Source organism: Oncorhynchus kisutch, linkage group LG1, assembly GCF_002021735.2.
Source record: "Oncorhynchus kisutch isolate 150728-3 linkage group LG1, Okis_V2, whole genome shotgun sequence".
NCBI lineage: Eukaryota > Metazoa > Chordata > Actinopteri > Salmoniformes > Salmonidae > Oncorhynchus > Oncorhynchus kisutch.
The window spans coordinates 4,978,047-4,993,006 of record NC_034174.2 but is presented as its reverse complement, the minus strand read 5'-3'; the positions used below and the strand labels follow the sequence as shown (position 1 = coordinate 4,993,006).

The 14,960-nt window shown below is 43.8% G+C and overlaps 1 protein-coding gene across 1 annotated transcript in view; it reads right to left on the bottom strand.

Annotated features, from left to right (window-relative positions):
• LOC109882700 (metabotropic glutamate receptor 7-like) overlaps positions 1–14,960 on the bottom strand; it is a 393,305-nt gene that overhangs the window by 223,059 nt on the left and 155,286 nt on the right. The window contains exon 3 of the mRNA XM_031798073.1: positions 651–786. Within this exon, the coding sequence (XP_031653933.1) occupies positions 651–786 (136 nt within the window). The remainder of the gene's footprint in view (positions 1–650; positions 787–14,960) is intronic.

Genomic DNA, 14,960 nt, shown 5'->3' with positions numbered 1-14,960 from the left:
AACAGAAATACAATATCACCAGAACTGTGACAAGACTGATACTTCAATATTTACTGCTGTAAAATGGATGTGGTGTCGTTGTTTTTGTTCTCCCTACAATAGTAGGTTTACAAACTGTACGCACGTTCAGTGTTTTAAAGCAGGTGCTGAGGATCAAAACGATTTGTTCAGCATAAAGTACAAGACAAGTCTACGTGACTGTGATCTATCATCTAAGCTCAGATATGGTTTTACTGAAACAATGATTCAACCCTTGGATGAAGACCTAAAGGTTCGATACGTTGTTTCATTATTAAACCACATGGAAATATTTGACTGCTGTGTGTGGAGTCCTCCTTTCTGCAAACACAGGGATAAATCATTAGCCTCTTAATCGGTGTCACACATTACGCCTGGTGAGATAATGAACAGGAGATACCGGCGCTGTGAGAATGGCGCCGGCTCCAAAATGTGTCAGCATTAAATCAAACATTATTGAAGGGAATTAAGTTGACATCGTCCTGAACCTTCTTTTAGCTTTTTAGGTTGAAATTCCTAGGACTCAGCAGCCCATGAGCTGCCAGAACAATATTTAAAATCTTGCTTTGAGTGCCAGCACACAGAAATCCCTAGGCTTTAGCTAAAAGGGCTAAAAACTAGTAGATACATACCGTATGTCCTCATCTGATGCGAAGAGGATGACTGCCCGGGCGTAACGAGTCTCCAGAAGCAGCCTGATGATCTTGTCGAAGTTCTCCTGCTTGTGATTGTGAGGGATCTTTAAGGACTGAGCGATGCAGATCCCACCTGAAATGGAAAGAGGGAAAATGATGGGATTCCGGGAGGGTACCTCAAACTGGGAGAAGGACCTGGAAGAAGAACGTTAACTACTAAAAACTACAAAAATAAAATTTGTTAAAAATATTTAAAATGTGAAGAAAATAAATGAAATATGCACAACAATTTTTTTAAACATAAATCCGACGAACATCGAACCAGCTCAATTGCAATGATCAAACCTCCCCATACACACTGATCTGAACTGAGGTACTCCACATGTAACAAAAGGCTGTGCATTAACAGGCTATTACATACTTCACAATGCCGTACAATATGAAATCCCATAGACATGTTCAAACTAAATATAGTTGAGCTATACATCACAAAGCCTTTTTGCACACAGTCATTAATTGTACATCTTGGCGTGTGTTACAAGTACATATGACATATCTACTGTAGGCTACAGGACTGTATGAAATGGTCCTATGTTGAACAGGGAAGGAAAGTCAAAAGGCAGAATAATGGGGGCTATATTTAATCATTTCCTCTCCCAAACCCCTGAGTTTTAGCTGGGATGTAAGTAGTCTCTGTTTGGTAGCATGAACCTGACTGTAGCAAGCTTAATAACCAGGTCATGTTCATAACTCCCATGTCACTGTAAATATAGAGGTATCGACATGTTGATTGCAACGAGCTGTCTGTTTTAACTACTGGCACGCAGCTCGGACACCCATGCAGTCACAGTCCCCAAGTCTAGAACAGACTATGGGAGGCAGACAGTACTACTGTAACGATTCTCGTCCTCGACTGGTGACGAGTATGAAAGATCGGACCAATATGCAGCGTGCTACGTGTCCATGTTAATATTTATTTCAACTGAACACAAACCAAAAATAACAAGAGAATGAATGAAAATGAAACAGTTCTGTCTGGTGCAGACACAGAGACAGAAAACAACTACCCACAAATCATAGTGGGAAAACAGGCTGCCTAAGTATGGTTCTCAATCAGAGACAACGAATAAACAGCTGCCTCTGATTGGGAACCATACCAGGCCAAACACAGAAATACAAACATAGACTACAAAACATAGAATGCCCACCCCAACTGACCAAACTAAAACAGACATAAAAAAGGAACTAAGGTCAGGACGTGACAACTAAATAGAGCCATGACTACATGGAACTCTATTCCACATCAGGTAACTGATTCAAGCATTAGAATCAGATTATTATTTTTTAAATTAAAAAACAAATTAAAAATACACTTTATGGAACAGCGGGGGACTGTGAAGCAACACCGACACAGGCACAGACACACCAACACAGGCACAGACACACCAACACAGGCACAGACACACCGACACAGGCACAGACACACCAACACAGGCACAGACACACCAGCACAGGCACAGACACACCAACACAGACACAGAAACACCAACACCGGCACAGACACACGCATGCACAGGCACAGACACACGCATGCACAGGCACATACACACCAACACAGGCACAGACACACCAGCACAGGCACAGACACACCAACACAGGCACAGACACACCAACACAGGCACAGACACACGCATGCACAGGCACAGACACACCAACACATGCACATACACACCAACACAGGCACAGACAAACCAACACAGTCACAGACACACCAACACAGGCACAGACACACCAAGACAGGCACAGACACACCAACACAGGCACAGACACACCAACACAGGCACAGACACACCAACACAGGCGCAGACACACCGACACAGGCACAGACACACCAACACAGGCACAGACACACCAACACAGGCACAGACACACCAACACAGGCACAGACACACCAACACAGGCAAAGACACACCAACACAGGCACAGACACACCAACACAGGCACAGACACATCAACACAGGCACAGACACACCAACACAGGCACAGACACACCAACACAGGCACAGACACACCAACACAGGCACAGACACACCAACACAGGCGCAGACACACCGACACAGGCACAGACACACCAACACAGGCACAGACACACCAACACAGGCACAGACACACCAACACAGGCACAGACACACCAACACAGGTGCAGACACACCGACACAGGCACAGACACACCAACACAGGCACAGACACACCAACACAGGCACAGACACACCAACACAGGCACAGACACACCAGCACAGGCACAGACACACCAACACAGGCACAGACACACCAACACAGGCACAGACACACGCATGCACAGGCACAGACACACCAACACATGCACATACACACCAACACAGGCACAGACACACCAACACAGTCACAGACACACCAACACAGGCACAGACACACCAACACAGGCACAGACACACCAACACAGGCACAGACACACCAACACAGGCACAGACACACACAGGCACAGACACACGCATGCACAGGCACAGACACACACATGCACAGGCACAGACACACCAACACAGGCACAGACACACCAACACAGGCACAGACACACCAACACAGGCACAGACACACCAACACAGGCACAGACACACCAACACAGGCACAGACACACCAACACAGGCACAGACACACCAACACAGGCACAGACACACGCATGCACAGGCACAGACACACGCATGCACAGGCACAGACACACGCATGTACAGGCACCGACACACCAACACAGGCACAGACACACGCATGCACAGGCACAGACACACGCAAGCACAGGCACAGACACACGCATGCACAGGCACAGACACACACATGCACAGGCACAGACACACGCATGCACAGGCACAGACACACGCATGCACAGGCACAGACACACGCATGCACAGGCACAGACACACACATGCACAGGCACAGACACACGCATGCACAGGCACAGACACACGCATGCACAGGCACAGACACACGCATGCACACAGACGACAACATACACACTATACACGCACAAATTATTAAAAAAATAGCATAAACTGCCTGAATTTTGCTGGACCCCAGGAAGATTAGCTGCTGCCCTGGGGATCCATAAACAAATATACATACAAATACAAATCAGACCCAGGGTCCCCTGAACGCCACATTAGCTCAGGGAACTAACACAAGTCTTCAGGCCTTGAGGCGTGATTATTCATCATGCAGAACCTCCTCTGTTACACTCCAGAGACTGTGTTACCCGACTTCAGACGTATAAAATAGAAGCAATAGAATATACGCGCAGAATATAAAACATTCCAGTCGTGTGTTTAATAAAAGCACTGCTGCCATATGTTGAGTTAAAATTAGATCCTTGTTGTTACAGAGATCACCCAAAAGGGTTGAGAAGAAACACCTGCTACAAACCGGAGGGTTCCTCAGGCGCCTGAGAAATGTACAACAACAATGTATTTACAGTTTTCCCATTGACAGCAGAAATGCTAACTATCACCCACAATATTAATTTGACAGACTTTTAACATTGAGGGAATGTAGCTTCTTTATATCACCCCTTAACCAGGAGCAGCATCTTTTAAGAGCATGGTACCCAGAACAGTTGAATAGTATTATTCACTGGTAATTTTCCACAGCTGTCCAGTAGCCTCTTCCCACCTGGCACAAAGGATTCATTACCGACCTTTTATCTTTACTACACTAAAGGCTGAATTTATTGTTCTGTCTGTTTAGGCTCTAATCCTCTTATCCCTCTCCATCCAACCTGACAAAGCTTGAAAGAATCTACAGAGAAGAATGGGGGAAACTCCACAAACACAGGTGTGCCAAGCTTGCAGCATCATACCCAAGAAGTCTCGAGGCTGTAATCGCTGCACAAGGTGCTTCAACAAGCTTGCAGCATCATACCCAAGAAGACTCGAGGCTGTAATCGCTGCACAAGGTGCTTCAACAAGCTTGCAGCATCATACCCAAGAAGACTCGAGGCTGTAATCGCTGCACAAGGTGCTTCAACAAGCTTGCAGCATCATACCCAAGAAGACTCGAGGCTGTAATCGCTGTACAAGGTGCTTCAACAAGCTTGCAGCATCATACCCAAGAAGGTTCGAGGCTGTAATCGCTGCACAAGGTGCTTCAACAAAGGGTCGGAATACTTATGTAAATGTAATATTTTATGTTTTTATGTATAACAACTTAGCAAAACATTTCTAAAAAACTGTTTTTGCTTCATCATTATGTGTTATTGTGTGTAGATTGAAGAGGTAAACAAATATTTAATACATTTTAGAATAAGGATGTAACGTTTAAAAAAGGCACTGTATAGAATCTGATTAGTGTAGAATATTTGCTGTGTAATCTGCCTGGCCTTGGTTTTCTCTATGGTCCACTTGATGGACCCATTATAGTCTGCAGAGAAACAGAGATCATCACATCTAGATAGACTCACTGATGTCTCTGAGTTAAGACACAATCCTGAGCTCACCTGACCCTTCGAAATTGAACTGACATAATGGAATTGATCACCTGCTCTTAGTCGACCAATTAAATTCCTCTAGAGAGGATGTCACCACACATTCAGAGGTTGAATAAATTGACGAAGACAGTCCTTGTAGATAACAGTGTCACACTTTATTTTGATAGTCTGGATCGTCCATCTGAAACAGGCTCTACAGATGGTCATACAAACTATCTGTTGATGAGCAACTGCTTGTCAAGAGTACAGTTAGGGTTTAGAGTAAGGCTTGGTAATGTTAGGGCAAAGGTTAAGGGCTTAAGGTTAATAGTGTCTATAGATTGCCCATCTAAATAAAATGTACCAATTGTAATTCATCCCTCATCTATGGATTTAGAGCTAAATATATACACTATACATATATATATATATATAATAATATATGCAAGAAAAACACTGTCTGACCATTTTGTTAAATATATACACTATACATATATATATATATATAATAATATATGCAAGAAAAACACTGTCTGACCATTTTGTTAAATATATACTATATATATATATACAGTGGGGCAGAAAAGTATTTAGTCAGCCACCAATTGTGCAAGTTCTCCCACTTAAAAAGATGAGAGAGGCCTGTAATTTTCATCATAGGTACACTTCAACTATGACAGACAAAATGAGAAAAGAAATCCAGAAAATCACATCGTAGGATTTTTTATGAATTTATTTGCTAATTATGGTGGATGGTGGTGATGTTTCAAAAGTTTCTAAAAATCAGAAAAGTGGTGATATGTATTCCCTCCCTTTGCTATGAAGCCCCTAAATAAGATCTGGTGCAACCAATTACCTTCAGAAGTCACAGAATTAGTTAAATAAAGTCCACCTGTGTGCAATATAAGTGTCACATGATCTGTGACATGATCTAAGTGCATATATACACCTGTCCTGAAAGGCCCCAGAGTCTGCAACACCACTAAGCAATGGGCATCACCAAGCAAGCGACACCATGAAGACCAAGGAGCTCTCCAAACAGGGCATGGACAAAGTTGTGGAGAAGTACAGATCAGGGTTGGGTTATAAAAAAAATATCTGAAACTTTGAACATCCCACTGAGCACCATTAAATCCATTATAAAAAATGAAATAATATGTCATCACAACAAACCTGCCAAGAGAGGGCCGCCCACCAAAACTCACAGACCAGGCAAGGAGGGCATTAATCAGAGAGGCTACAAAGAGACCAAAGATAACCATGAACGAGCTGCAAAACTCCACAGCGGAGATTGTAGTATCTGTCCATAGGACCACTTTAAACCGTACACTCCACAGAGCTGTGTTTTTACGGAAGAGTGGCCATAAAAAAGCCATTACTTAAAGAAAAAAATAAGCAAACACGTTTGGTGTTCACCAAAAGGCATGTGGGAGACTCCCCAAACAGATGGAAGAAGGTGCTTTGGTCAGATGAGACTATGTAGCTTTTTGGCCATGATGGAAAACGCTATGTCTGGCGCAAACCCAACACCTCTCACCTCATCACCCCGAGAATTAACATCCCTACAGTGAAGCATGGTGGTGGGGATGTTTTTCCATCGGCAGGGACTGGGAAACTGGTCAGAATTGAAGGAATGATGGATGGTGCTGAATACAGGGAAATTCTTGAGTGAAAACTGTTTCAGTCTTCCAGAGATTTGAGACTGGGACGGAGGTTCACCTTCCAGCAGGACAATGACCCTAAGCATACCGCTAAAGCAACATTCGAGTGGTTTAAGGGGAAACATTTAAATGTCTTGGAATGACCTAGTCATTCTGTTATTCTGGCACCACCCAGCCAGGTCTCTGAACTCCTCCCTATAGGCTGTCTCATCGTTTTTGGTGATCAGGCCTACCACTGTCATCTGCAAATGTAATGATAGTGTTGAAGTCGTGCCTGGCCGTGCAGTCATGGGTGAACAGGGAGTACAGGAGAGGACTGAGCACGCACCCTTGGGGGACTCCAGTGTTGAGGATCAGCGTGGCAGATGTGTTTCTGCCTACCCTCACCACCTTGGGGCGGCCCGTCAGGAAGTCCAGGATCCAGTTGCAGAGGGAGGTGTTTAAGTCCCAGGGTCCTTAGCTTAATGATGAGCTTTGAGGGTACTATGGTGTTGAACACGGAGCTGTACTCAATGAATAGCATTCTCACATAGGTGTTCCTTTTGTCCAGGTGGGAAAGGGCAGTGTGTAGTGCAATAGAGATTGCATCATCTGTGGATCTGTTCTGGCGATATGCAAATTGGAGTGGGCCAAGAGTTTCTGGGATAATGGTGTTGATGTGAGCCATTACCAGCCTTTCAAAACCCTACGGACGTGAGTGCTACGGGTCTGTAGTCATTTAGGTTGGTTGCCTTTGTGGTTTTGGGCACAGGGACTATGGTTGTCTGCTTGAAACATGTTGGTATTACAGACTCAAGCAGGGACATGTTGAAAATGTCAGTGAAGACACCTGCCAGTTGGTCAGCACATGCCCGGAGCACATGTCCTGGTAATCCGTCTGGCCCCGAGGCCTTATATATCTTGACATGTTTAAAGGTCTTACTCACGTCGGCTGCGGAGAGCGATGACAGTCATCCGGAACTGGAGATGCTCTCATGCATATCTAGATACGGTGGCAGAAACATTATGTACAAAATACGTTACAAATAACGCAAAAATAAACCACATGGTTTCAAATAGTGTTTGTTGTTGTCTTTTCAAATACTTTAGCTGTGCTTGAATGAGCTTGGCCCGGTGCAGTGGAAGCAATAGAATAAACCCCAAACCCCAAACCCTGCCCATCTAGCGCTCCAATTAGGGTCAACGAAATGTATTTGAAAGAGAAGGTACAGTATGCTGTTTAAACCAAAATATAGAGCAAATCCTAAAACCTTGTCTCAAATTGAAAGTATGATTCGAGCTTGTCAGACTAATCTCTCTCTCCCTCTATATCTATTTCACTCTCACCTCTTTTTCAGCCTATCTCTCTCTCTGCTACAGTGCTGATGGCTCATACCGTACCAGTTGAGAGAGTGCGTAGAGTGAAGAGAATATTAGTTTGACAGACAGCTTCTCATAATTGGGTCTTCAGAGCATGTTGATGTATTACTTTTTTTTATCATAGTACTCCAAGAACCATCAGAGCACTCCATGAAGTAAAGCACTTCTCATCAATACCCGGTGCAATTGCTATATATATATATATATAAGAGAGAGAGAGAGAGAGAGAGAGAGAGAAAGAGAGAGAGAGAGAGACAGAGAGAGAGAGAGAGAGAGAGAGAGAGAGAGAGAAGAGAGAGAGAGAGAGAGAGAGAGAGAGAGAGAGAGAGAGAGAGAGAGAGAGAGAAGAGAGAGAGAGAGAGAGAGAGAGAGAGAGAGAGAGAGAGATGACTATATAATGAAGGGGAGGTAGGAAGAGAGGAAAGTAGTGACTATCAACATGCAGCAATCAGAGAGAACCTGAGATGATTGAATAAACGCAGAGGGGACGCTTCACAATCAGAACGTTGAGAGACAGACATTCCGCTGCGGAATAGTCACTGCTCATTTGCAAATCCTAAATTGTCGGAATTTGTCGGAATGTCAATGAACCAATCAGCATCCCTGCTGGGTCCTTGAGGATAGAGGAATCATAATAATTCCAATCCTGGGTGATCTCATCGCTTGTCTCACTTTAATGAAACTGTTATGGGAGAGGATAGGTGGGTCCCAACTGTTCATCTGGCTCAATGATGGGGAGGATTATGTTGTATTTGATGAGAATCGTGTAGTAGTGAAGTCAGTAACAACAGATAACGAATCCTTGGAGGTAAAATTACTTTGTAGAACATAGAGTAAATGTGTGTGTGCTCGCTGATATATCAATTACATGACAACTATACGTACACATTTACATGTATATAATCATTGTTTGTAAATGTCTAGCTTTCAGTGCACGTTATGACTACAAATATTATGTACAGTACTAGTGAAAAGTTTAGATACATCGACTCATTAAAGGGTTTTTCTTTATTTTGACCTAGTTCTACATTGTAGAATAATAGTGAAGACATCAACACTATGAAATAACATATATGGAATCATGTGGTAACCAAAAAAGTGTTAAACAAGTCCAAATCTATTTTATTTTACAAGGCAAAGGTTAGCTACTTTGAAAAATCTAAAATATTTAGATTTGTTGAACACTTTTTTGGTAAAAATAAAGAAAACCCTGGAATGAGTAGGAGTGTCCAAACGATTCACTGGTACTGTACATAATGATGTATGCATTACAATCCAGTCAAAGATCAATGGTATATTGTTTTATATTGCAGTGGGCAGAGATTAGAGGGTAGGAGCCAAGGCAGGGTTTAATGTATATAAAGAGATGGACCTGCCTGGATAGATTATTTCCACAATGAGTCGTAAAGAGATGGACCTGCCTGTATAAATCACTTCCATAATAGATGGTAAAGAGATGGACCTGCCTGTATAAATCACTTCCATAATAGATATTAAAGAGATGGACCTGCCTGTGTAAATCACTTCCATAATAGATGGTAAAGAGATGGACCTGCCTGTATAAATCACTTCCATAATAGATGGTAAAGAGATGGACCTGCCTGTATAAATCACTTCCATAATAGATGGTAAAGAGATGGACCTGCCTGTATAAATCACTTCCATAATAGATATTAAAGAGATGGACCTGCCTGTGTAAATCACTTCCACAATGAGTCGTAAAGAGATGGACCAGGCCTTATAAATCACTTCCATAATAGATATTAACGAGATGGACCTGCCTGTATAAATCACTTCCATAATGGATATTTAAAGAGATGGACCTGCCTGTATAAATCACTTCCATAATAGATGGTAAAGATATGGACCTGCCCGTATAAATCACTTCCATAATAGATGGTAAAGATATGGACCTGCCTGTATAAATCACTTCCATAATAGATATTAAAGAGATGGACCTGACCGTATAAATCACTTCCATAATGAGTGTCAAAGAGATGGACCTGCCTGTTTAAATCACTTCCATAATAGATATTAAAGAGATGGACCTGCCCTTATAAATCACTTCCATAATGAGTGGCAAAGAGATGGACCTGCCTGTATAAATCACTTCCATAATGAGTGGCAAAGAGATGGACCTGCCATTATAAATCACTTCCATAATGAGTGGCAAAGAGATGGACCTGCCTGTATAAATCACTTCCATAATGAGTGTCAAAGAGATGGACCTGCCTGTATAAATCACTTCCATAATGGATATTAAAGAGATGGACCTGCCTGTATAAATCACTTCCATAATGGATATTAAAGAGATGGACCTGCCTGTATAAATCACTTCCATAATGATATTAAAGAGATGGACCTGCCTGTATAAATCACTTCCACAATGAGTCGTAAAGAGATGGACCTGCCCGTATAAATCACTTCCACAATGAGTCATAAAGAGATGGACCTGCCTGTATAAATCACTTCCATAATGGATATTTAAAGAGATGGACCTGCCTGTATAAATCACTTCCATAATAGATGGTAAAGAGATGGACCTGCCCGTAAAAATAACATCCACGATGGATATACCACAGAAGGACAAGGTATAAGACACATCAAAGGGTACATCACAAATGGCACCCTATTCCCCTTATGAGCCCTAACTGAAAGTAATGTGCTATATAGGGAATAGGGTGACATTTGGGACACAGAGTAGGCTTACACTCAACACTATTTCGAACGAGGGGTAACCTCCCGTCAAAGCCGTGGAGATCGATCATCCATTACACCGATGGGATGACTATGTGGTGTGGATCAGGTGGACAAAGAGCTACTAGGGAATCAGGCTGGTCCCAGGAATAAACACACATGTTCGGTGTTTGTGTACAGGTCTGTTAATAACCAGAACCTAATAGTGTTTGTTGGTGAGGGAAGGGAGCGATGAGTATACCGGTGGACAGATAGATGAGATCATAGGAAGTTGTTTGGTAACACTGGCCGTAAGAAGGTTTGGTATGATTTAATGATCGCTGTGATGGAACCACATGTTATGGTGCAGATATCTACATGTACTCATTCTCTGCTCTGTAAGTGAACCCATTCAAAGAACAGGGTGAGCATTAATTTCAACATTTTGTTAAGTTTACAGCCTTATTCTAAAATGGAATAAATTGTGTTTTTTCCCCTCATCAATCTAAACACAATAACCCATAATGACAAAGCAAAAACTGTTTTATTTTAGATATGTTTGCAAATGTATTCAAAATAAAAAACAGAAATATCACATTTACATAAGGATTCAGACCCTTTACTAAGTACTTTGTTGAATCACCTTTGGCAGCGATTAAATCCTCGAGTCTTCTTTGGTATGACGCTACAAGCTTGGCACACCTGTATGTGGGGAGTTGTCAGATTGGATGGGGAGCGTAGCATCCCAGCTATTTTCAGGTTCAAGCCGGGCTCTGGCTAGGACACTCAAGGACATTCAGAGACATGTCCCAAAGCCACTCCTGCATTGTCTTGGCTGTGTGTTTAGGGTCGTTGTCCTGTTAGAAGGTGAACCTTCTCCCCAGTCTGAGGTCCTGAGCCCTCTGGAGCGGGTTTTCAAGGACCTCTCTGTACTTTGCTCCATTCATCTCCATTAGTCTCCCAGTCCTTGCCGCTGAAAAACACCCCCCCCCCCCAGCACAATGCTGCCACCACCATGCTTCACCGTAGGGATGGTGCCAGGTTTCCTCCAGACGTGATACTTGGCATTCAGGCCAAATAGTTCAATCTTGGTTTCATCAGACCAGAGAATCTTGTTTCTCTGAGCGGGCTGTAATGTGCCTTTTACTGAGGAGTGGCTTGCATCTGGCAACTCTACCATAAAGGCCAGATAGGTGGGGTACTGCAGAGATGGTTGTCCTTCTGGAAGGTTCTCCAATTTCCACAGAGGAACTCTGGAGCTCTGTCAGAGTGACCATCAGGTCTTGGTCACCTCCTGACCCTGACCAAGGCCCTTCTCGCCCGATTGGTCAGTTTAGCTCAGTGGCCAGCTATAAGAGGAGTATTGTTATTTCCAAACATGGACAGATAGATTGATTGGTGGCATAGAAACTAGATGTAGTTTGGCATAGAAACTAGATCTTCCATTTAAGAATGATGGAGGCCACTGTGTTCTTGGCTGACATTCAATGCTGCAGAATTTTTTTGATACCCTTCCCCAGATCTGTGCCTCGACACAATCCTGTCTCGGAGCTCCACGGACAATTCCTTCGACCTCATGGATTGTTTTTTGCTCTGACTTGCACTGTCAACTGTGGAACCTTATATAGACAGGTGTGTGCCTTTCCAAATCATGTCCAATCAATTGAATTGACCACTGCTCGTCTCCAATCAAGTTGTAGAAACATCTCAAGGATGATTAAAGGATTTTAATTTGTGTGTGATAGCGAAGGCTCTCAATACTTCTATAAACCAGGTTTTTATTTGATTTTTATTTTGAATACATCTGCAAACATTTCTGAACCTGTTTTCACCTTGTCATTATGGGGTATTCAATACATAGTCACTGCCATCTAGTTTCTACATCTAGTTTCTATGCCACCAATCAATTCACAGGGCAAGAGTGGTGACTGAATGTTTTCATGAGCATAAGAACTATGTAAACCATATGCCATGGCTGTCTAAGTCACCTCAGATCTCAACCCAAATGAACACTATTTGGATATTCTGGAGTGGAGCCTGAGACAGTGTTTTCCACCACCATCATCAACAGAACACCAAATAATGGAATTTCTTGTGGAAGAATGGTGTCGCATCCCTCCAATAGAGTTCCAGACAGAATCCATGTAGAATCCTCTGTAGTTCCTGTAGTTCCTGTAGAGTTCCAGACAGAATCCATGTAGAATCTCCTGTAGTTCCTGTAGAATCTATGCCAAAGTGCATTGAAGCTGTTCTGGTTCGTGGTGGCCCAGCGCCCTGTTAAAACACTATGTTGGTGTTTTATTTTGGCAGTTACCTGTATGTCTGTTGCACAGAAATAAATATATATATATTAATTACTGACCACATTCACGCCACAGATGCACAGTAATTCTTGTTGCGAGAAAACAATAAATTGACAAGATAATAGCCTTGAACTTGCTGAGGCTTCATAGTGTTGTCCCATGCAGGCTGTAACAACTTGCTCAGTAAGCAAAGGAATCGAGGGTTCACAAGGGCATGAAGGACCAAGAGACTACCGTTGCTATTTAATGGTTATAGTTGGGGCTATGACAATATAGTTGATAAATCATTATCTTAAACAGGACACATCACCAAGATATATAATTGCTGTAGTTGGGGGTTTTGAAAAAAGTAGATTTAATATTACCCTTCCTTTTTTTCTGTCATTGTTTTGTTCCTTTTTGTTTGTTTCGTGACTTATTGGGGGAGGAGACTCTGGTAGATAGTGACCTGGGGGGAGGAGACTCTGGTAGATAGTGACCTGGGGGGAGGAGACTCTGGTAGATAGTGACCTTGGGGGAGGAGACTCTGGTAGATAGTGAACTGGGGGGAGGAGACTCTGGTAGATAGTGACCTGGGGGGAGGAAACTCTGGTAGATAGTGACCTGGGGGGAGGAGACTCTGGTAGATAGTGACCTGGGGGGAGGAGACTCTGGTAGATAGTGACCTGGGGGGAGGAGACTCTGGTAGATAGTGACCTGGGGGGAGGAGACTCTGGTAGATAGTGACCTGGGGGGAGGAGACTCTGGTAGATAGTGACCTGGGGGGAGGAAACTCTGGTAGATAGTGACCTGGGGGGAGGAGACTCTGGTAGATAGTGACCTGGGGGGAGGAGACTCTGGTAGATAGTGACCTGGGGGGAGGAGACTCTGGTAGATAGTGACCTGGGGGGAGGAGACTCTGGTAGATAGTGACCTGGGGGGAGGAGACTCTGGTAGATAGTGACCTGGGGGGAGGAGACTCTGGTAGATAGTGGGGGGTCCTGGGTGGAGGAGACTATGGTAGATAGTGAGAGGTCCTGGGGGGAGGAGACTCTGGTAGATAGTGACCTGGGGGGAGGAGACTCTGGTAGATAGTGACCTGGGGGGGAGGAGACTCTGGTAGATAGTGGGAGGTCCTGGGGGGAGGAGACTCTGGTAGATAGTGAGAGGTCCTGGGGGGGGGAGACTCTGGTAGATAGTGAGAGGTCCTGGGGGGAGGAGACTCTGGCAGATAGTGAGAGGTCCTGGGGGGAGGGGGAGGGGTCTGGTAGATAGTGGGAGGTCCTGGGGGGAGGGACTGGTAGATAGTGGGAGGTCCTGGGGGGAGGGGGAGGGGTCTGGTAGATAGTGGGAGGTCCTGGGGGGAGTAGACTCTGGCAGATAGTGAGAGGTCCTGGGGGGAGGGGGAGGGGTCTGGTAGATAGTGGGAGGTCCTGGGGGGAGGGACTGGTAGATAGTGGGAGGTCCTGGGGGGAGGGACTGGTAGATAGTGGGAGGTCCTGGGGGGAGGGACTGGTAGATAGTGGGAGGTCCTGGGGGGAGACATGTTTCAAAGGAATGGTCCTCTTTTCCTTTTTCTTTTAGGAAGATTCTGAAACGTTGAAAGGAGGTTCCATTTACTGTGTCAGTGATATTACAACAACAACAACAACAGTTTACATGGTAACAGTTTACATGGTAACAGTTTTCATGGTAACAGTTTACATGGTAACAGTTTTCATGGTAACAGGTATCTGTTGGTAACAGTTTACATGGTAACAGTTTACATGGTAACAGTTTTCATGGTAACAGGTTACATGGTAACAGTTTTCATGGTAACAGTTTACATGGTAACAGTTTT